The 22,407-nt window shown below is 39.5% G+C and overlaps 1 protein-coding gene across 4 annotated transcripts in view; it reads left to right on the top strand.

Moving 5' to 3' along the window:
• Positions 1-20,504, top strand: part of SUGCT (succinyl-CoA:glutarate-CoA transferase) — a 484,791-nt gene extending 464,287 nt beyond the window's left edge. For 3 of the 4 annotated variants that reach the window (XM_054161379.1, XM_054161378.1, XM_054161376.1), the window contains one exon: positions 20,422-20,498. In XM_054161379.1, the coding sequence (XP_054017354.1) occupies positions 20,422-20,469 (48 nt within the window). In that variant the 3' untranslated portion in view covers positions 20,470-20,498. Of the gene's footprint in view, positions 1-20,421 lie in introns of all 4 variants that reach the window. The other variant, XM_054161377.1, reaches the window with a different exon arrangement.
• Positions 20,505-22,407: the final 1,903 nt, after the last annotated feature.

Here is a 22,407-nt window from a genome sequence, read left to right as displayed (position 1 = left end):
TTCCTGTATCTTGTGGATTTTGGTGAGAGGTTTGAACTGTTTCTTGATGCTGTTTGTTTGAGGTTGAAAACTGATGCAGACTTAAATAGCTGAGGCTGTTAGTCTTGGAGGTTCCTTCAGCTCAGGAGAAAGTAAAAGGTATATGTGATCCATGGCAGGCCTCCCTGGGGACACATTGTTGTGCACAAGGCAACCAGTTCTACACTTTAGCAATCTGAACGCAACCCTACTCCCGTCCATTCAGAAAAGTGCTTTTAGCATGTATTAAATTGTCATTGGTTTCATACATGGAACGGGATGTCTTGCCAAGCAGAAGCAAGCTGTTTGAAGTGTAGCTTTGATCCTGCAGTCATGGAAATCTTCACTAGTTTTACTTCTGAATGTATTGGTGCAGAAGCTTGTTGTAAAATATGCAGCAACAAGCCATGAGGGCATTTATAATCTTTATCTAAGGCAATAAGAAAAAATAATAATAATAAAAAAATTCTGCTGCTTTTTATGCTACTTCTGCAAAGTACTTCTCAAAGATACAGTGAGCTTAAACCAGTGGTTAACCCTCACCATATGAACACTAAAACACGGGTATTAAGGGATGATAAATGTGTTTCATCATTAGTTGTTGCTTTGCACTTTGCGCAATGTTTGGAGAAGTTTCTGAACTATCAAATGTCTTGTCCCTTTGACCAAATAAGACCACCCACTACTGTGATATGGTAGCTGCAAAAAGAATTTAGTGGGACTTGTTGAGCACCAGTGAGAAGCAAATCAAATATTGGTGACATCCTCTTAAGAGACAATGCATTTAATTTGTGAAATATTTTCACTATTGCAACTAAATAATAATAATAGTAAACTTCAGAAGTCTCAGATGCTGAAGTAACCCAATCCCATTGCATGGGGCAGTGTGAGAGTTAGTGATTATGTGGTTTGACCCTCATATGGTACATCAATCATGGCAATGTTCTTTCCCTTTACGTCCAAGTAAAACCGCTACTTCCCACGCAACATGTCATTACCATCACAATAGGATCTGCTTGGTAATAGCATTTGGAAGGGATACTTCACTTTAAAGCACTGTTTGAAATCAAAGCTCTCTTCCTGTTGCAACTTAGCTTTAAAACAGACTTCTAGTGATCCTGGCAAATACAATGCTTTTTCTTTACCCTCCTCAGTTCTGATTCCATTCATTGCCTTTTGGCTATTTTTTTTTTTTTTTAATGGAAAACCAGAAAAGAGGTTTTTCCAGGTCTTGAAATAATATTAAAATCAAATTTCAGAAGGGAAAGAGTAAAAAGAAGAATTTTCCAATTGACATTTGCCTGTGTGATTTTGAAACCTCCATAGTACGTCCTTTAATTGGAACCATCCAACAAACTGCAACAATCTCCAATGTTTGTTCAAATAAGTAAGTAAAAAAGGATTTAAAGTAGAAAATGCTACTTTTATAAAGTAGCATTACGAAGAATTGATAGAAGTAAGCTGGAAAAAAAGAGAAACTCATAAACACTAACTCCACCTACTGCAGTAAACGGTAGCAAATGGTAGTCACTTGCAGTCTTTGCTGTTTGCCAACAAATTGGGCAAGGGTTCCATTTCTTTCCCTTAATTTTAAATATCGAGTCATTAACTGCTAAGCTTTTTACCCTCGCACATATTCAAAGGCTAATATTGCAAAAGAAGACAGTTTACTCATGTCCTCATCTTTTAGTATACATCACTGCTAGTTTTTGGCTATTATCTAACCAAGTGTATTAGAAGTGCACCCTGCACTACGTTATGTGGGAGGTCCACATAACATAATGGAAATAGTTATCTTTCTCAATTAAAAAGGATAAATATTTCCTTCCTTTCTCATGTGACAGCTGTTCTCCTAAGGAGGATAAAATCCCCATTGGGCTTTTGGGACAACCTAGCTGGAGGGAATCATTTGTCTATTAGGAAGGAGAGGGCCTGCCTGAGGCCATGCGAATTGTGTCATGATTTAAAGTTATGTCAGCCTGATTCCCAGCTGGAGTGGACACTGCAGGTCAGGGCCCACTTCTGAGAATATTCAACCGTTGTGTGTTCATGTAAAGCTTCCCCACCAAATTATCTGCTGGAGCAGAGGAGAGATGACTTAGGATAGTAGGAGCTGCTGTTAATTTTCCCAGCAATTTATTAGAACCTCATAATCGGCTTACAAAAGGAAATTCAATTGATCTGGTCACCTGTTGTTGGCCCGTCTTCACCACTTAGTGGTTACTGATATTTAATGCAGCGTTATTTATTTTGCTTAGAGTCCTTTATAGAGTTACCCCGATTAGTGGGTACTACAGTAGACTAACTGGGCATAGTGTAAGCACAGACTTCTCTATCTAGGCCCATAACTGAAAAAGATGCACACCGTGACCAGATGTACCTGCATATTAAAAAGGACTGAAGCACAAAAAACACATTATGTTGTGTTTATAGCTATAGTCAATGCTTTTTGCTACTTCTCTCATTCCACAAGTATGTGTTCATTGGCCTTTCTCCATGATGGGGTGGTACTACTTAGCTTTTTCTTTCTCTTTCATTTTTTTCCTTTTTTATTTCATTTTGGTCAGGTCTTTCTGGAGAGCAGAATGTGTGTCTACATGTGGCACAAATAAGGACTGAAGAGAAGGCAACAGCACTATCTTTAGAACTTGAAGGTCTCTTCCAACCTGGTTTATTCTATTCTAATTGCTTTTTGTTATTCGTGCTAGATATACTGATTTCTTTCTTTAGTTCCTAGGCTTGTGCTTTCTATAGCAAAATGTTCCTGAATTACTGCATTACTACATCCTCATGTTTGTCAAACAGTAATTGCCTATAGTTTCTAGTAAAGAGGAATGCTATGCATTTCATTATTATTGTCTAAAATTACTTAGACACTTTGAAATAATTATTTCCTTTAACAGAATTCAAAAGGGAATTAGTTGGGACTTTCTTGTAACCTATGAGTGTCTTTTCCATGTCAGAAAACCTTTCTATGACTACAAGTGTGAAGCCTAAGAATAGGAGAGCGCTTCCTGAGGTCCCCCTATGGGCATCGTATGCTATGGGCTGCTGGGCTTCTGTGATCTTTTGGGCCTCGCTGTAAGAGTTCTCTATCAGCCTCTGCTGTAGAGGCAAAGGAAGCTTAATTCATGTGCATGTTCTTTTTGGGATGTTTTTATTAAGGCAGTTTTTAATTGTCATAGTTAAGCTCCTCTGGCAAAACATGTGGGCAGCCCACCTGATTCGAAAACATTTGGGTCGTCAAACTATTCATTATGGCCTGCAGCCTGAAGTGAAGGAACTTTTGGCAAGGAAAGGTAGGTGAGAGAGATTTCTGGAAGATAGAAAAAAAACTGTGTGTAGGAAATCTGTTGTTGCCATGTTAATGTACAGAAGCTGTAAATCATTATATCCTCTCAGAAAGAGCTGACAGCACCGTGGAGGGAGAAGTGTAAAGTTGTAGACTGCAAATTCATGATCTGAGTGGGGCCAAAAATGCAGGAAATAGGATGAACAAGCGGAAACAAGGTGGAGCAATTGATGAATTCAAATAACAAGGAATGATCAGAGGCCAGCACTGTTACTGGGAGTACCTTAATGAACAACTTGGCTAGTGGGTGCTGGTGGAGAGTGAGCTTAACAGTGACTTTTGGGACTGTCTGACAGAAAACAGAGTGTAAACCCATAGTGGTGGAAGGCTTGGCCCTCAGAGAAACTAGTCTAAGGGTTAACCCCTAAAGAGCTTCAGGGACAGAGCACTGTCTCTGTAAAGCCTCTGTAAAACCTCTCTGTAAAGAGGGTATAGCACCTGGTTGAAAAGGCTATGCTGTTAGGGACATCAGATGAATTTGCCCATTTGTTGTAGTCTTGGATATGAAGTGGTGAGTGCTGCAGCTGGACAAGCTGCTATTTCAACAATTTTAGTACAGAGGCTATTGCTGGTCTGTTCTGGGGAAAAATGTAGTGTTGCCTTTGGGATTGTTTAGGCTTTCCTAATCCATTTCCAAAATGTTTTTCTCCTATTCCAGTATGCTGTATTTAAACCCATTTGTTTGACTTACTGCATATAAGTGGGGAAGTAAGGCTCATTGAATACCTTAGCAATATAATTTGATTGCCAGACTGCTGGATAATGACTTGAGCATTTTATTTTGAACTTTTGAAAACTCTCTTGCTGCTGCCACAGCCCCAGTGCTTGCTAATCAGTGTCTGGCAGAAAGGTTAGGTCTGTGGAAAGACAGGTCAGCACTGGAGGGCGAGTTGGGTAGTTTGCGTCTTGTATTTTTCATGAAAGTTGCCTTGAATGCACAGATTGACAGGTGAAAAATTAGCTGATTCAAAAAGGGGGGAGGTGAGGAGGGAGGCAATAATCTACTGAGAGTGCTAAGTTAATTAGAATATTCAGGGCAAAGCTGACCAAAGGATTGCAGAAGGAACCAACAAGACTCAATGATTTGTCAATAAAATGGCAAATTAAATTCAGCGTGGACAAAAATAAAGCAATTTAAGGGAAAACAAATATTACCTTTATATTACCTTTACATCACCTTAAGGACACTTAGAGGAATGACACCGGGCTAGTCAGACCTTGGGTCTAACCTGTAAATCTTCTGGTGTACATGTTCTCTTTTCCTCACCATAGTACTTCTGCAAGTGCTGTCCTTTATACTCTGTAAACCATGGAAACACTCAGCAATTTAAAAAAAGAAAAAAAAAGGCAGAATTTCTGGTCCTAACAGAGTATTGCAGGCTTCAGTACAATTTCACAGAAAAACTTGTACAAATAATCTCTCCTCACAGAACATGTTCTTGATCTATGTGTGAGCATCTTTGCAGGAGAAGGAAAGTGGAGCCCAGGGTGGCTTTCCCATGTCACGTGTCTCAGCATCTGTTTCTAGGCATTTGCACAATTCTCCTTTCTCTTCCATTCAGAGGAGAGATTGCTGTTCAAAGTGCAGAGATAGCCTGTATCCCACAGGCTACCTAGTTGTCTTCAGGTCTTATTGACCATAAAAGTACTCATGTACAAAAGGGGTAAAGATAGAGCCATGTCTATATGACCAGGCAGGGCAGAAACCAAAAGTCAATCTAAAAGCCATGTAGCCATCTTAGTTTAGAAGGTTTATAAGCTGAGAGTCACAGTACACTAGCTAGCCCAGAGTGACATTTATACTGGATTGTCTGGCCTGCTCAAAGAGGAATTTGTACAGTCTGTACTTCTCTGCTTATATTTTAGGACTTTCAGTTTAGTCTAGGTTGGAATATGAGAGCTAGACTCTGTGCTTTTAAAAAGAGCACTCCAAACATTCTGAATGTCCAGTCTTGAGAGCCATTTCCTTTCTCTAGGGAATGTGGTTTTCCTAGATACAAAGCTTAGCACGAGCATCAATGTGACAAACCACTATGGTTAAGATCATATCTTTAATCTTCCAAAAACATCTTATAGCATTCTTAACAGCAGCAATTAATTCTACAGGATAGAATGCTTTATGATTTATCACAGTCAGGAAGTGCTGCACAACTTGATATATGACTGAATTTTCCAGCCTCTTTGGAGTTAGCTTCAATGCCTTATAACCATCAGCAGGATATGGTCATTTGCTTCACAAGTTCTCTTAAACAGTTATGAATTTCAAGTTCACCTGCTGTTTCTTTTTATTGAGAGGAGTGATGGGAATTTCAGAATTAATTTAGTGTTTCATCTGGAGTAGTAGCTGTTCCTTTGTAACGTAAGCTTTCATTGATGCCTTCATAATAGATATAATAGATAAGCAATTTGTATCTGATGTAGACAGAAAAAATTGATGACAAGTGGAAATGTGTTTCTAATTGCAGTGAGAGTTTGAATTGGCTTCAAGTTCTAATACTTATGCAATATAAGTTATTAGATCAGCTAAGGCATTGCCAATAGCTGAACTTTTATGCTATTGGATGGAAAGAGCTATAGCATACAGTAAAATTGAATCTTTTCTGCATGCGCATACACACGTACACACAAAAATACTAGTATAAAGCAGACCATTAAAGCTTAGAAAGCTAGTCTAAATAATGCTGGAGTAATGAGTGCTTGAGAAGTTCACATCTTGTGGTTCACTTCTACCTCATCCAGGAAGTACTCTGCCTCTACAGTTGCACTAATACATGTGTTTGTGAGACTAGCCTGCATATGGACCACTGAATGTTTTCAGGTAAAAAGCCATTCTCCCCCATTTCTGTGCACCTTGGATGTAGGACAGGAATAAGGCACAGAGGGTAAATAACTCGTGTTATATGTCACAGGTGGTAAATCTCTGCCCATGTTTCTCCTGAATTGAGTACTCTAAAAATATCCTGGTGAAGGTTAAACTAACTTCGAAGAAACTGGGTACACTACAGAAATATTTCAGGCAGTGAAAAGACAATTCTGCAGACAGCATCTATCAAGTCTATGTTCTGCATGTCAGTGGGCATTCAGTGTTACTCTGAAGGGTCTTTCTGATTTCTGCCTGAAAATCAGCGATGGGAATGTCATCTCAGAGAGAAGTTGTGAGGTCTAATTATTTTTTTGCAGAATTCCTTCCTGTTCGTGGTAGAAGCCACCCTAGGTAGGAAGATAATTCGTTTAGACATGTGTAGCCTTTGCTCCGAGTTATGATTCCAGCTCCTACAGAAACTGACTTCTCAGAGACTTCATTGTGATTGATGAGATGATAAAATACGATTTGCTCAAAGAGTTTCCATTGATGGATTTGAAGAATAATTAGTAGTGTAGTTATAATTAACATATAAATTTTAAAAATTTAATTCTTCTCTTCATACATGTAGTTGAATAATTTCTAATTTTTACTTATTTCCTATGTCTTTAAGACTGCAATTTTTTTTCTTACTGATTCTGAGAAGATACTTTGTTTTGGGAGGGTTTCTCTAGCAAAGCAGAGAAATACTGGCTGAATTTAAGCATCTTTTTTTTGTTGGTGGTGGTTTTGTTGTAAAGGCAATATGCAATGCTCATACTGAAAAATAGTTCAAGTATAACAAATTTAACTGAACTTCGTATGTGGGAAGGTTCTTGCAAAGTTGCTCACCTGTTACTGATAAACTAGCAGAAAATGTCTGCATTATGGTAAGATATGGATATGGCATCTTGACTGTAAAGGCAAAATAGGTGATTGAATTTTGCTGTTAGTGGCAGCAATCATTTTAGGAGTAGTGGTTGAAAAGGGGAAGGAAAAAAAAAAAAAAAGTTGTCTCAGGAAGAAAACCATCCAATAAGTTAAAAATGTTTTGTAGTCTACTGAATATTGTTGTGTGTGCCACCATACATGGACTCATTCTGAATATCTGAGAGTGTAAATGTTTGCTATGTGTCAGCCCAGCCCAGCAGACAAGCTCACAGGAAGAGGCCTGGTTTTCAGTAAAACTTTGCCAGATACATTACTGAATGCATATGTAACTGTCCAGGAGTGCAGAGCTCACCCTGCACTGCTCACTTGAACCTGTCTGGCTCTTGTTGTATGTGGTGGCAATACACTCTTCTGCCAGGAGTTTCTGTCAAGCCTGGCTAAACCCTTTGCATTTGAAGGGAAAACAGTTATCAACGTGTTATTACTTTTATTAGGAATTCTCCTAAGCACAGGTTACACCTAAATACCCATTTTCTCATTCTTGCACATAGTCACACCTGAGAAGACATTTTACCCTTAACATTAATTTAGTAGCTACAAGACTCAAAACAAACTTTTTCTTATTTCTAAGAAGTGCAGAGAATTGAGAGATTATTTTAAAGGGTTTGAATACAATGCCTGTTAATGTTTGCTTTCGTTCCTCTGCTACTTTCAAAGTTGGTTAACTTTGTGGACATCAGTGTGTCACTTGGAGCCCAAGATCTCAGTATTAACTATGGAGATAATATTGTCTTATTCCCAGCTTGCTTCCCTTTTCCCTTGAAATATTGCTTTAACTGTTTTGGTTTTACTAGTCTCTTATGAGACATAATCTTTTCTTGCAGTGTGAATATGCCGAACTTGCACAGAGATTCTAATGAAGATTGACACCTCTAGGTATTAATGCAGTGTGAAAATAAACAGTAATTATTTGGATCTTTCTCATCCTCTTTCTACTTCAGTGGATCTTTTCTTTAATGGGCTGATCTGAATTTTAAAGGACTAAATAATGTAACAGTTTTGCCTTCTGGAATTTTGTTTCACTTTCTTTTCTGTGTTTCTTGCTGTAGTATTGAGGGACCAGATGGAGAAAAGTTGCAACAGGTAGTAGTTATTTGTACTTAGATATAAGAGTTTCAGGATGCTGTTCAGGCCCCTTGAATTCAGTTTCAGCACTCTCTGTAGTTTGAGTGAGGATTATATTCTTTCTGGTCTTACAGGAAAATTCCTGATTCCAGAAAATTTCTGGTTTTTTCTCAATCCAGTAACACTCAAAGCCATAATTTTCCAGTTCGATATGAGGCTGAGTAAGTGCTCAGAAAAGAATAAAAATACGACCTTCTAGTTCAGCTGTGACAAAGAAAGCCATTTAAGAAATCATTCAGGGACGGGGAGGCAAAAAATCTCAGGTGTATCATAGGTGCATTATTTTCTTAATTCACAACAAGCCACAATATTTTTTTAATCCCCCCCTCCCCCCCAAGAACATAGAACATGTGCAGTTTGGGCTGCATGTTGAGAGATAATTCACTGAGATGACTTATTGTTGTGCTTTGTGGTGAGATCACTGCTCATAAGCTGGGGAATTAATATGTATTATCTAGCCAAAATCAAAATTCTATGTATGGTATTTCCTTGTTTGAAGAGGGTGGGGGTGGGAACCTCTGCCTCTGTAGCATTTCCAGAGGAGTTTGATTTTCTCATTACAGCAGGCAGCAGGAAGACCTGCACCAACTGTCAACCACAGTTAGCCAAAAGCCATCAAGTTTCTCCCTTGCTCTTCACAACTGTGGCAAAAATCAGTCATTAAACAAATCTCCAGAGAGTAGGAGGATCATCTGAATAGATCTTGTATTCTTTTTTCAACTCAGAGAGTAACCTAAGGGATCTCCCAACTTCATACTTGGCTTGCCACTTAATATTGCCATGGCATAAACTGGAACCCTTGTAGGAGGCAGAAGGAGGTCAATAATATACCTCTTTAGGCTAAGACAAGGTGTGTTGATATCAGAATATTTAATATAGGGTTATATACATATATTTGTATGCATGCATACAAATAAATGAGAAATCCTCAGAAGTTCATGTAGTCATGGATAATTTTGCTATGTCTTTATTTTGTAAACCTTCAGTTTAAATGAGCTTGATTTTAAATGAGCAGTTGATTTGAAGTATCGAACATGGTAATTTTGTATCACAAAGTGGTGAGGAGGGGTGTGGAATCTTGTTCCTGACAGCAAGTAACAGCAAAATTGAAACCCGAATTCAGCTTCAAGATTAGAAAAAGAGTTTAGAGAAGCAAGGATGTTTTCATGTGCATCAGACTTTTAAGCTGAGGTCTCCTACACTTGCTTTATGCAAGTACTAAATAACTCTGTATTTTATAAATTAAGTAGGTGGACATGATGATAAGAAATTATTAACTGGCAGTTGGCAGGTGTACCTTATAAAGATGATGGAGAATTACAGTCAATGTAAGTTTTCTGGTGAATTTCACAACTTGAGCACGTAGGTGTGCACATGGACAAAATTAGTTTTTAAGTAGAAAAGTAGTAAGAGAATATAATGTTATAAAATGTATTGATTGCTTAACTTGCTTCATGTTCCTTTTCATCCTCTGGATTGCAAAGCAAAATTGTGTCCAGCCTTGGAGAATTTCATGATCATAAAATGGCCTAGGTTGGAAGGGACCTTAGTGACCATCTAGTTCCAACCTCCCCACCATGAGCAGGAACACATCACAACTAAACTCAGCTGCTCAAGGCCTCAGTCATCCAGGCCTTGAAAACTTCCAGGGAGAAGGCATCCACAACCTCCCTGAGCAACATATTCCATAATCTCATCACCCTTGTTCTGGAGAACTTCTTCCTAAGATCCAGTCTAAACCTACCCTGTCTCAGCTTAAAACCTTTCCCCCTTGTCCTGTTGCTACATACCCTTATGAAAAGTCCCTCTCCAGCCTTCCTGTAGGATACCTTCAGGTACTGGAAGGCAGCTATAAGGTTAGAGTCTTCTTTTCTTTAGGCTAAACAACCCCAGCTCCCTCACTCTAACCTCATAGCAGAGATGCTCCAGCCCTTGGATCATCTTTGTGGCCCTTGTCTGGACTGTGTGCTTCTTATGATGAGGACACCAGAACCGGACACAGTATTTGAAATGAGTTCTCACAAGAGCAGAGTAAAGGGGCAGAATCATCTCTCTTGACCTGCTGGCCACACTCCTCTTGATGCAGCCCGGGATACAATTTGCCTTCTGGGCTGCATGAGAGCACTGCAGACTCATGTTGAGCTTCTCAATCAATACACTCAAGTTTCTTTCTTTGGAGCTACTCTCAACCCACTCTGCACCCGGCCTGTATTTGTCCATGGCATTGGCCTGACTCAGAGGGAGGACCTTGCATTGTAACATGTTGAACCTCACGAGGGCAAAGCAGTAATTAAGATTTTTTTTCAGTCACTGATTAGGTATGTAACACTTGATGGTATAATTTATGGTGATGGAAAGCAAGCAGTGCTGTAGCTCTCGGGCAGCTGGAAGACACTGCTCACAGTGTGCGAGCTGGTGCCCTTCTTGCAGAACAACCAGCATGGAAACAAAGTTCAGAGATGCAAGAGAAATATAAATGCTTATGCAGACAGTTCTGCCTGCCCCCTTGTTTTTCTTGTCCTAAAAGAGAAAGAAAGGGAAAAATGTGTGTGCTACATAAGAGTACTCAGCCATGAAAGCTGTTAATTCTAGAGACTAATATGGTAGCAAACCTTCTTTTCCTAGTATTGCCTTGTTCTAAGCTATTTAGACAAACTAGAGAAATGTTTTGATTTAAATTCACTTGATTGGATTTTTCTCTTTCCTTTTTTTTTTTTTTTTCCCTTTGCTAAACTTGAGGGAGGGCAGAAAAGAGAGAAAGATGCAGAATGTTTTATTTTTCTCAAGCCTTTGAAATCTTTTTAATTGAAGACTGGTGACACATGGGCTTGATGGGTGGACCACTAGATGGATAAAGAACTGGCTTGATGGCTGCACCCAAAGAGTGAGAGTCCCTCAGATATGAGTCCTGGGACCAGTCTTGTTCAACATCTTTGTCGGTGCCATGGACAGTGGCATTGAGTGCATCCTCGGCAAGTTTGCTGATGACACCAAGCTGTGCGGTGCAGCAGACACGCTGGAGGGAAGGGATGCCATCCAGAGGGACCTTGACAGGCTGGAGGGGTGGGCACAAGCCAACCTCATGAGGTTCAACAAGACCAAGTGCAGGGTCCTGCATCTGGGTCAAGACAATCCCAGGAACAAATACAGTGGCAGTGGCTGGCTGGAAAGCAGCCCTCAGGAGAGGGACTTGGGTGTGCTGGTGGATGAGAAGCTCAACATGAGCTCTCAATGTGCACTTGCAGTCTGGAAAGCCAATCAGATTCTGGGCTGCATCAAGAGAAGTGTGGCCAGCAGGTCAAGGGAGGTGATTCTCCCCCTCTGCTCAGCTCTGGTGAGACCCCACCTGGAGGCTGAGGGAGCTGGGGTTGCTTAGCCTGGAGAAGAGGAGACTCAGGGGTGACCTTATCACTCTCTACAACTACCTGAAGGGAGGTTGTAGACAGACGGATGTTGGTCTCTTCTCCCAGGCGGCCAGTACCAGAACAAGAGGACACAGTCTCAGGCTGTGCAAGGGGAGGTTCAGGCTGGATGTTAGGAAAAAGTTCTATACAGAAAGAGTGATTGCCCATTGGAATGGGCTGCCTGGGGAGGTGGTGGAGTTGCCATCACTGGAGGTTTTCAGGAGAAGACTTAATGGGGTGCTTGGTGCCGTGGGTTAGTTGTTTAGGTGGTGTTGGATTGGTTGATGGGTTGGACGCGATGATCTTGAAGGTCTCTTCCAACCTGGTTTATTCTGTGTATACTATGTATTCTACTGCATCCAGTTCTGGAGCCCCTATTCCAAGAAGGATATGGATGTGCTGGAAGGTGTCTAGAGAAGGGCCACAAGGATGATCAAGAGCTCCTCCTAGGAGGACAGACTGAAGGAGTTGGGGTGGTTCAGTCTGGAGAAGAGAAGGCTCTGAGGTGACCTAATTGTGGCCTTCCAGTATCTGAAGGGGGCCTACAAGAAGACTGGGGAGGGACTTCTCTGGTAGTGATAGGACTAGGGGGAATGGAATGAAGCTGGAGGTGGGGAGATTCAGGCTGGACGTGAGGAGGAAGTTCTTCCCCATGAGAGTGGTGAAGCCCTGGAATGGGTTGTCCAGGGAGGTGGTTGGGGCGCCATCCCTGGAGGTGTTTAAGCCCAGGCTGGATGAGGCTCTGGCCAGCCTGATCTAGTGTGAGGTGTCCCTGCCCACGGCAGGGGGGTTGGAGCTAGATGATCCTTGTGGTCCCTTCCAACCCTGTCTGGTACTATGATACTATGATTTTATAAACAAAGGTGTCACTTCAGAATGAAAACAGATGAACTCATTAAAAATAAAAATAGTTTAAGCTTTTCTGAAATTGAAAAATCCAAAGTAATAAATTTACTACAATCACAATAAAATTGGTCTAATAATAAAGTTCCTTCTTCCCTTTTTTTTTCCCTTCTTAGTAAAGTATATAATAAAGCCCTCAAAAAACTCTTCTGTTTTGTTTTAGTTCCAACTCACGGCTGACACCGCATCTTTCTTCCTAATCTCATTGTTAAAAGTTTCCTTACCCTCTTATTTTCCCCTTTTCACCTTTCTTTCCTTATCAAGGTCTTTTTTTCCATGCTGCTTCCTGTAAATGCAAGTTCTCAAAAAATAGTCAATGGAGGTATTAAAGTGTGGCCACAAAAGGTCTGTTTGAGCACAACAGATTCTGCTCTGTATTAGGATCCTCCTTTGGTTTGACCCATCTATGAGCTGCAGTGTATGGAATATGGTGACTCAGAAAATACTCTTGTAATGTCACTTGTAGAGCAAACTGAAGGAGCAAGTTAGCATGCAAGGGACATCTTTCATGATATGATCTCAATCCCATTGTTTCAATTATATTCAGCAGATTACTGATGTCTTTGCCTTCTGTACAATATCACATGGTCCTTTCCCACTATATAAAGTTTTCACTCTGCCAGGCAGCACAGACCTGTCATGCATCCTCTTCATAACCAGAAGAGGGTGGAGGTACATATTTCTGGTTTCTGCTTGGAAATATCTCCATACTAGAGCACATATCTGTGATTTTGAGAAAATCCAAATCTAACTGGTTCTTAGAGATCACCCCTCCCAAGAGTCTGTTTCCTCATGTTTTCTCTGGTGTTGCACTATGTGCCTTAGGATTTTGTTTGACTGCATTCCTAATGCTGGTTAGACCTGAGTCTAGCAGAGTGATATTCTTCACTGGGTCAGTCTTGATGTGTGCAGGAAGGTCACATGAAAAAGGCTGGAGTTCAGGTATAATATGAAGAAAATTTCCTTTTAGATTTCAGCATAACCCACCCAGAAGGTTCTGTTGAATTTGGGGTCTAGTTATGCCTTTTTCAGTTTTTGACCTCCCGACTGCCCAAACAACATTTCAGAAGCCTATGCTTAAGCTTATGTCTTTTAACATCTTGGTCTTAATTTACAATAATATTGGATTGTTGCAGTCAAAAACTCCATTATTTTGATTAGGATGGATGTGGGCATCAAAAAGCAGCCTCAGAAGAGAAACCAGAGAAATTATTTTTTAGCCTCATAAAGGCTGAAGGGAAATGTGTAATAGGTCTGTATAATGCATAGCAGAGATAAATGCTAGGGCCAGAGAAATGAGTGCTTAAGCTGAAGCACACTGCTGTCCCAGGAAAAAAGGATATTAACTGAATAAATTTAGGCTAGAAAATATTACTGTGATGGTAAGAATACTCTTCTAATGGTATTCTGGAATTGCCTTGTAATGTCAGCAGCAAGACTTCAGCCAAACCCAGTTGTAAGGTAAAATCTGAATGACTTGCTCAATAGGATTATATAATCAACTTGCATTAACAGAGGTCTGCTTTGGAGGCACTTTCTTTCCTACGTTTGTTTAATAGAAAAAAAAGGTAAAGGTTTTAAAATAAGGAATGTAAACTGTGTTTATTTAGGACACAATATTTGGAGGTCTATGTAAGAATTCTGTGAATGAAAAATTTTGCTGAAAGGGTGCATTATACTTTGCAGTTTTTCAGGCATTAGGTAAAATGAATCTTGATTATATGATGTGCCCTGTATTGCTTCATACTTGTGTGATACCTCTGGATATGTTTTTGAATATGTGAAGGGCAAGTGTCAGCAGGACAGAGCCAGGATCTTCTCAGTGATGCCCAATGATAGGACAAGAGGCAATGGGCGCAAACTGCAGCATAGGAGGTTCCATGTGAACATAAGGAAAAACTTTTTCACTGTGAGGGTGACAAAACACTGAAACTGGCTGCCCAGAGAGGTTGTGGAGTCTCCTTCTCTGGAGACATTCAAAACCCGCCTGGACATTTTCCTGTGTGACCTTACTCTAGGTGATCCTGCTCTGGTAAGGGGGTTGGACTTGATTTCTGGAGGTCCCTTCCAAACCCTAACTTTCTGTGATATGACAGGCATGCCATTGAAGGACATGCAAAATACAAAGGACATCTATGCCCTTTTTGATACTCCATGTATTTTATTAAGAAATAAACTCTTGTTATGACACAATCTCCTAAATGTGTTGTAATCATATGTGGTTTGTGGTCATAGCTTAGTAGTGTTGGATTGCTGCCTGAGGTGAAATGAAACAGTTTGGGTGTCACAAATGCTACCCTGTTTCCAAACAGAGATTGGCTTTTCCTGTACTTTTTCTATCTATTTCAGGTGGTGATTTTTCTGGTACATCATACAATTTAACATACGACTTGCTTTTTAAGTTGTAAGGCCTGTGATACTCTATTCATTGACTGGCAGTCTGTTATTCCTGAGTTGGATTCACTTTCCAGCCTCTGATATGTAGCACTTGATGTTCAGAAGTGGTTGTTGTATGCAAGCTTGATTAGCCTGCGCAAGATTTAATTTCTTATGGTTTTTGCTGCTCCATTAGCTACACTGAAGTGAAGCCATGTTATGCAATCTTTCTGATCTGCCCTGTAAAATTCCATGAATATATGCTGGAAGTCAGGTTTTCTGAATTTAGAAGAACTAATGAAAATTTGCCACTCCTGACAGTGCAAAGCTGTAGAAAAGACATGTTTTTAGGAATTTATGCTTGGGTCAAGGGAGAGATTAATGTACAGATGGTAGCTATGGAAACAATATCTGAGTTTATGTAGCTCTGAGGTGAAACAAATTTACTGAGAAAAACAGAGCTAAAGGTTTAGTGACAACTGCAAGCTTGTTCCTGCTGAACCTATGTGCAGCAAAGGTTATCTTAGCCAAGTGTTGGGTTGCTCATCTGCCATGACCCTAATGCTGTAGGCTCCAGTATAAATATTAAATAAATCTATTTAATGGCTTTCAGAGTAGTCTTAGTAAGTATAATCACCCTTGCTTACAATGTTTTTAGCTTTCAGTTTTCCCTGGCCCAGCTCTGACATGGCACTTACTAGTGATTTCCTATGAGTTTTAGTAAGTGGAGCTAGATTGAAGGATTTTGAGCTGGACCTTCTTTCTCTGTCTGCTCCATATTACTTCCACAAAAAAAGATAAGAGCAAATACTGGAAACCATGACTCGTACTACCAGTGGTTCTTAATATAATTTTTCCAGATGGGATGAATTCCAAGGACTAAGGCAATACAAATTATTAAGTAAGACCTAAGACTTTTAAACACAATCTTTAAAATTTTGAGTTAGTTTTCACTGGAAAAATTGACTTGGTTTTTAATATTAAGCTTTTTGCTGTTTATTTTTTAACTACTTCTCTCATTATTGCACATTCAGATCTAAAGGATTCTGTAAATAATTTGATTGTCATGCCTTAGCTGATCAACAATTTAAACAAATTAGTTGAAAATTTGTTTCAAAGGCTCTAATTTGGGTGTGGGGGGGGTACTTGTCTCACTGAGTCAGAAAACTAAGAAGAGGTTCAGCTAGTGTTCACAAAAACATGCTGTGGTAAAATGAAATGTTTATTTTCCACATCTGTAAATTATTCAAATGATTTGCAGTTAAAACAAACAAACAAAAAATCAACCAATAAAACAAACCAGAACTATGTCTGGTTTGGTACTTGGGTATACTTACATATTTCTACAATGTGCAGAAGAGAGGGAAATTGGAAGCCTCACATAATACTTAAATTATGAAAATAGCTGTCCTGGAGATTGTGGGTTCATGCGTCCTTCAGCAAACAAAACTGCCTATATTTCATTCTAGGTGTCTGGCTAAAGACACTTTCCTCCTTTTACAGACCATTGGGTTAAAAACTATTATTGTTCACCTTCATCTGTGGTAGTGATAGACAAGCAGGTGTGACTGACCAGAAACACCCATAGAAATCAAATCAAAATTATTGCTGAACAAATTACTTTTACTATCTTACACCGAATTTGTGAAATCTCAAGCTGAAACTGCATTTTACAGAAATTCTGTGGTTTGTGAATAAATTTTGCCCAGCTCTCCTCTGGGCAGGTCAAAGCACACCCTAAAATTGTTCACCCAGTCATCACCCTGCGTACACAAGTATAGAGAAACGTGTGTTTGGGTTTTTTTATATAAGTGGCCAAATCAGGCTACTCTTTCTCCTTGACATGAGGAGAAACTTCTTTAGAGTGAGGGTGACAGAGCACTGGAACAGGCTGCCCAGAGAGGTGGTGGAGTCTCCTTCTCTAGAGACTTTCAAAACCCACCTGGATGAATTCCTGTGTGGACTACCCTAGGTGATCCTGCTTTTGGCAGGGAGATTGGACTTGATCTCTGGAGGTCCCTTCCAACCTTTAACATTCTGTGATTCTCGGCAGTTATTTTCTAACAGTAATTTCCTACATGATCTCTGACAGGGTAGAAATCTGTGAAGAGAAAATTTTATAGTTCGACAGTAATCATAATGGCAGAGCTCTCATTCCAAGAATGGGGGCCTAATTACCTTCTGAATTCCAAAAACTCAAACTGAGTGTAGTATATTTTACATCATGTGCTGCAGTTATTTTAAGATATGAGCAATTTCAATCTTTTTTAATAAAAGCTTTTCACATGGCACTTTAGGAAATCTGTATATAAGTGGGTTTACTGAATCACTTACTTTCTTGGCTTTTATTCAGAGGGATGCAAATCTTGTTAAGTGCCAGCTATATATAGATGTCATAAATGCACAGCCATAATTTAATTAACTGTTGGGTTTTTGGTTCTGTTTTGTGTTCCTCTTTTTTCCATTTTGTTTTTTCTTTTCAGAAACATCCTTAAAACAAATCTCTGTGCATATTCTTTGTGGTAATTTTGAGTAAGGTTAATTTACAGTCCCTGTGCAAAGGTCTGCTTATATCAGTCTTCCAAAGTTTGATCCATTTGAATTATTGTTCTCTATTTAACAAAAACAAAACAACACACACAAAAAAAATGCCAAAATAACTAACAAACAAAAACCCCAACCAACAAAACCAAAATGAGACAAACTTTGAAAAAATCACATCCTTATTTTTTTGTTGTTTTCACTCATGAAGGGATTGAGAAATGATTAGCACAGTCCAATGGTAATGGCAGAGACAAGAAGAAAAAAAAGGTCATCATAAATTATTGAATGTTGTGGCAAGTTTCATTGCTTGCAGTGCTTCAAAAACAATCGCTGTTTCAAGGGTCTGGTCCTGCTCCCATTTAAGCTGATGGAAATTCTTTAATTAATTACAAGAAAACCAGTACAAGTTAAAAGGAAATTGGTAGCTGGAATGTTGCTTTATAGTCTGCCTGAGCAGAGATGAAACCTGTTGCCTATAGAAGGAACTTATCGTAATATACTTAATAAGTGTTTACTTGGTTTTGGTGTTTCCTTGTGTTAGTCTTCACATGCCTGTGTCACAGTGGGAGGTATACTCGCAGGTTTCCCATATGGAGAGCAATCTCTTACCTGTTTACCTCTGAGTTGTTGGTGACAATTAAGCCTTGGTTTACCAGACTCTGCTGGCTTGTCTAAATGAACAGTTTCAGTCATAGTACCTACTGTAGCTTTAATTCTCAAGTATTCAATGCACCTTTAAAAGTATAGCTGTCAAGAATCTTATGTTATAGTGACAAAGGGTAAATGTGGTTTTAAGATCATATAAGGCAATGCAAACACACAGCACTTTCTCATTGTGACCTTGATTGTCTGCTAGGTACCTGCCCAGCCGCATTCTCACTTCCACCCTGTGGAGAAATAGGAGAACTAAAATGGGGAGGGGGAAACAAACTTGAGGGTAAAGACAAAGACAGGGACATCACTTACTTGAGGGGTGCAGTGGGTTGAGGAATGGGAAGCTCTGGTCAGCTTATACTGCCTCCTCTCTGCTGCCTGTCCTCTCCTGCCATTCCCCTGGTTCAGCATGGGCTCTCCACAGACTGCAGCTCCCTCAGGAGGGGAATCTCTGTGGGAAGTACACCTGGAACCCCTCCTGCTTTGCCTTCTGCTCTCCCCTCTGGGTTTGTAGGGCCGACCTTCACTGGTGGGTACAGTTCTGCCCTTTCTCAGCTGGGCTCCTGTGCACAGGAGACAGTGGTGGTGTTCTTTCTGGTAGTTCTCAACACTTATTTTCATCTTTCCATTCTGTTTCCCTTCTCTCACTGTCACTGATCTGGCCCTGTCACGTTACTAGCATTGCCTTTCCAAGCAACATTTGGAAACATTTGGTTATTTCTAGTTCAGAAGCGCTTTCCTTCTCCTTGGTATCTTTAATATGGCTTTCCAAGAACAGTTTCTGGTACATGTTTTCCCCTGAAATATCTAAACTAGCAGCAGATTTTCCAATCTCTGTAATTTTTGCAATTTTTCCCTTACTGACGTTTGTCTACTGCAGGCTGTTGCCTTACAGGACTATTCTGTCTTTGGAGTTTTGAGAGTGCTGAGGGAAATGTGCCTGGCTGCTGAGCAGCAGCATTGCCCTCTCTTGCGGGTCTAGTGATGTCTCTTGCATTGCTTTGATTGTTTTGGTCTAATTCCCTAAGCTCATAGAGACTGAACTACTATGTATGCTGTAGCAAGATGGAGGAACACATCTGCCTTGGTAAACCATGAAACGCTAAGTGTTATAACTGATGTGTGTGAAAGCTGACATGCTGAAATGTCAATTTTTATAGGCATTTGTGTGCTGTAAATGGTTTAGACGTTTTGAATAGTTGTGACAATTACCATGAGGAAGGTAAAGTTGGAGAGACAGCCCTACAGGCAGAGTTTGGTTTTGGGGAGGCCTGTTCCTAGACGCAGCATACCCTGGGCACCAGCATCTTGGTCTGAGGATTTTGGTGTTTGTTGGTGGAAATCTGCTGCCTCCTAAACTGGGGCATGGGAGTAATGTTTTATGTATGGGATAGCACACAGTGCTAAGAAGCCATAAAAACATTAAGTATGTATTAAAACATCTCTTTTGGTGTGGAGGCAGGCTAGCAGTGATAAGGATATGGATTTACAATTAAGTGGTGCTTGTTGTGGTGAAGGAAATCTTACACATTGCAGCATATTTTTATTAAATGTATCAAAAGTTTCTGTCCTTGTGGATGGCAGATCTTCTACACTGTAGGGTTTTAGGGCCAAAGAGTCTCTACTAATGATCTTACCTAAGGTGTGGTAAAGGCCATGTATTGATCTGAGTGAGATTCATCCCAAGGGATTAGCAGAATGACTTTCTGAAATACTTTTTTCCTTAGATTACTTTATGTGCTACCTATAGAAGAACAGGAGATAAATAAGTGGATAAAGGGAAAACAGGAGGGCCAGCAAAACTTACTTGTTAACAAATATCATTAAGAGTTTTGAAAGGCCTTTAAAAGTATGCCTTCTTTCCTCAGAGGCAGAGAGAAGAAACCAGGTAGTTGAGATGTGGATGAAAAAAATGTTATTTTTAAACTGACAAATGATTAGGTCACTTAACAAAGACAACAACAACAACAAAAAAAAAAATAGTGAAAGATCTTTGTCCTACTACTAAGCTACAGTCAGAAGAACCTAAGTTACCCTAGAAATATGGTACTGCTTTTCCAGCTTTTATTAATGTGCAGTGAAAAAGGGGTTAAGCAATGGTTCCTATGACAAAACTTCTAAATGTTGTGACGGGTCTGTAACATAAATGTTGAAGTACCTGAATTGTCTTAAAAGAAGCACTTTAGCCATGATAACTTGGCATCTAATTAACACTGGTGATTCCTCCTTTTTTTCATTCTTATGTTCCTCAGCAGAAACAACCAGGGAAGGTAGCTGAATCTTGGCTTCTCACAGAATAGGAGAGCCCATACTGAGACCTTTGTTGAACTGCTTCTGGGATCCCAGCTCAGTTCTTCGAATGCAGGTAAGATGCCTCTGTATCAAAGTGACAATTATGTACAAAATTATTTAGGGGAATTTCTGAGCATTGTAACTTGGAACACAAAAGGAATCAGAGGATCAGGGGGAAAAAAATTGAAAAACCCAACCAAACAAAAAACATGAACAAAAGAACTAAGCAACCCTTCAAAGCAAACAAAAGTTTATACATTTAAAAAATGAGGATACAAAAACTGTCAGATATTTACGTGCCTTCCAGGAGTTCATAAAGCTACAATAAGGAGTTGGAAAAAGAACTTTGAAACCAATTGCTGTCACTACATTTGTTTAGAGGATAAGCCAACCTTTACTCTCTAAGATCAGGCAGATCATCCTATGGCAAAGTACTGAGACGATTTTTGTGCATCTCTTGCTGAATCAGCTGGGACTGCCCACTTTTAAGGAAAGGATTTCAGAGGATGTGATCCATTGGTTTCATCTAGCAGGGGAGTCCTTTTATCCATAATGCACAAACCAGTTGAAAGGAGTGTGGTTTGGGGAGCTCAGGTTGAAATAGGGACAAGGACTGGTACTGCAGAGGAATTACTCTATTGCCAACAATTAGACTCTGGACTGAAAATGTATGCTAAGATGTTCACAGTTTTGTTTGATATGGGATTTGCAGTCCTGGGGGGGGTGGTGGTTGTGGATATGGGGTTTGTTATTTAGGTGTGATTTTTTTCTTGTTTATGTTTTTTTGCTGCTCTGGTTTTAAATCATGTGCTGTGTGTTACTGACTCACTGATACCCATAGCTTTTTCTTTCTTTCTTTTTTTTTTTTTCCCCCCTCTTTAATTTATAAAGGAAACTTTTTATTAGTAATTTGCTATGCCAACTATAGAATTTTAATATGCCTTCAAGATAAGGCCATGACAAGGTCCCATGAAAATCAGATACAGATGTTTCCTAAATCCAGTCATTCATACCTTCTTGATTTCTAGTAATTACCTCATCCACAAGAAATACTCTATTCCTGTATTGTGCCCCTGAGTACACTCAGTATTTCTAATAGCTTGCCTGCTGCTGAGACCTCTTAAATTTAGTTTTTTAAATTTTATCATTGTTAAAACATCTTTCTTTCATCTGAATAAACAATATGGGAGTTGCACTTTACTATGCATCATCAACATTCTCACTGGTTTACATCAGTTTTTGCTGTGTGTATTCCTTGTTTCCCTTGATGTTTACCTACAGAAGTTTAAGATCAGGCTTTCTCTTACACTCTGGAGTCTTGTTGGTCAGAAGCTGAGATGCCCAAAGGTGGCATTCTGGTGGTTCATAATTTTTCTGTCTTTCTCCTTAAGCTACTGGGAGATGTATATCTGTCTGTAACATTTAATCTATGGGGGATTTTTGAGCAGATATTCATAGAATTAATATGATGTCAATAAATTACCCTTGTCTCTGTCAGAGGTCGTCTTGTCTCCAGCTGCAACATAGTTCCAGAGGTTTGTTTTTTTTTAAATGTCATCTGTTTCTGAAAAGATGGAGTTTAATTCGTGTATTTTTTCTGTGTCACTTAAGCCTCTTCTATAATTTTCAAGGTCATCTTGTCCCATTTCTGGCCCAAATACAGTAAAATACTTCAGATTACTAACTACTCCTATCATCTCTAACATTGTTTTGTTGGCTTCCTGTGGAAAAAGTATCTACTTCCTGTATAAAATTTGATTTATTTGACATATTCAGTGATATTTGGCCTTCCCCTGACAAATAGAGAGTCTCTATCATGTTTTACAGAATGCACAAAGTTAAATACCTTTTTATAAAAATTCATTTCCACATTGTCTGCTTTCTTCTCTCAGTGGAACAGATGAGTCAAATCATACAGAAAACAGACTGACAGTGTGATGGAGATC

This window comes from Dryobates pubescens, chromosome 4, assembly GCF_014839835.1.
Source record: "Dryobates pubescens isolate bDryPub1 chromosome 4, bDryPub1.pri, whole genome shotgun sequence".
In the NCBI taxonomy this organism is placed as follows: Eukaryota; Metazoa; Chordata; class Aves; order Piciformes; family Picidae; genus Dryobates; species Dryobates pubescens.
The sequence above is the reverse complement of the archived record's forward strand: the minus strand, read 5'-3'. Positions and strand labels throughout refer to the sequence as shown.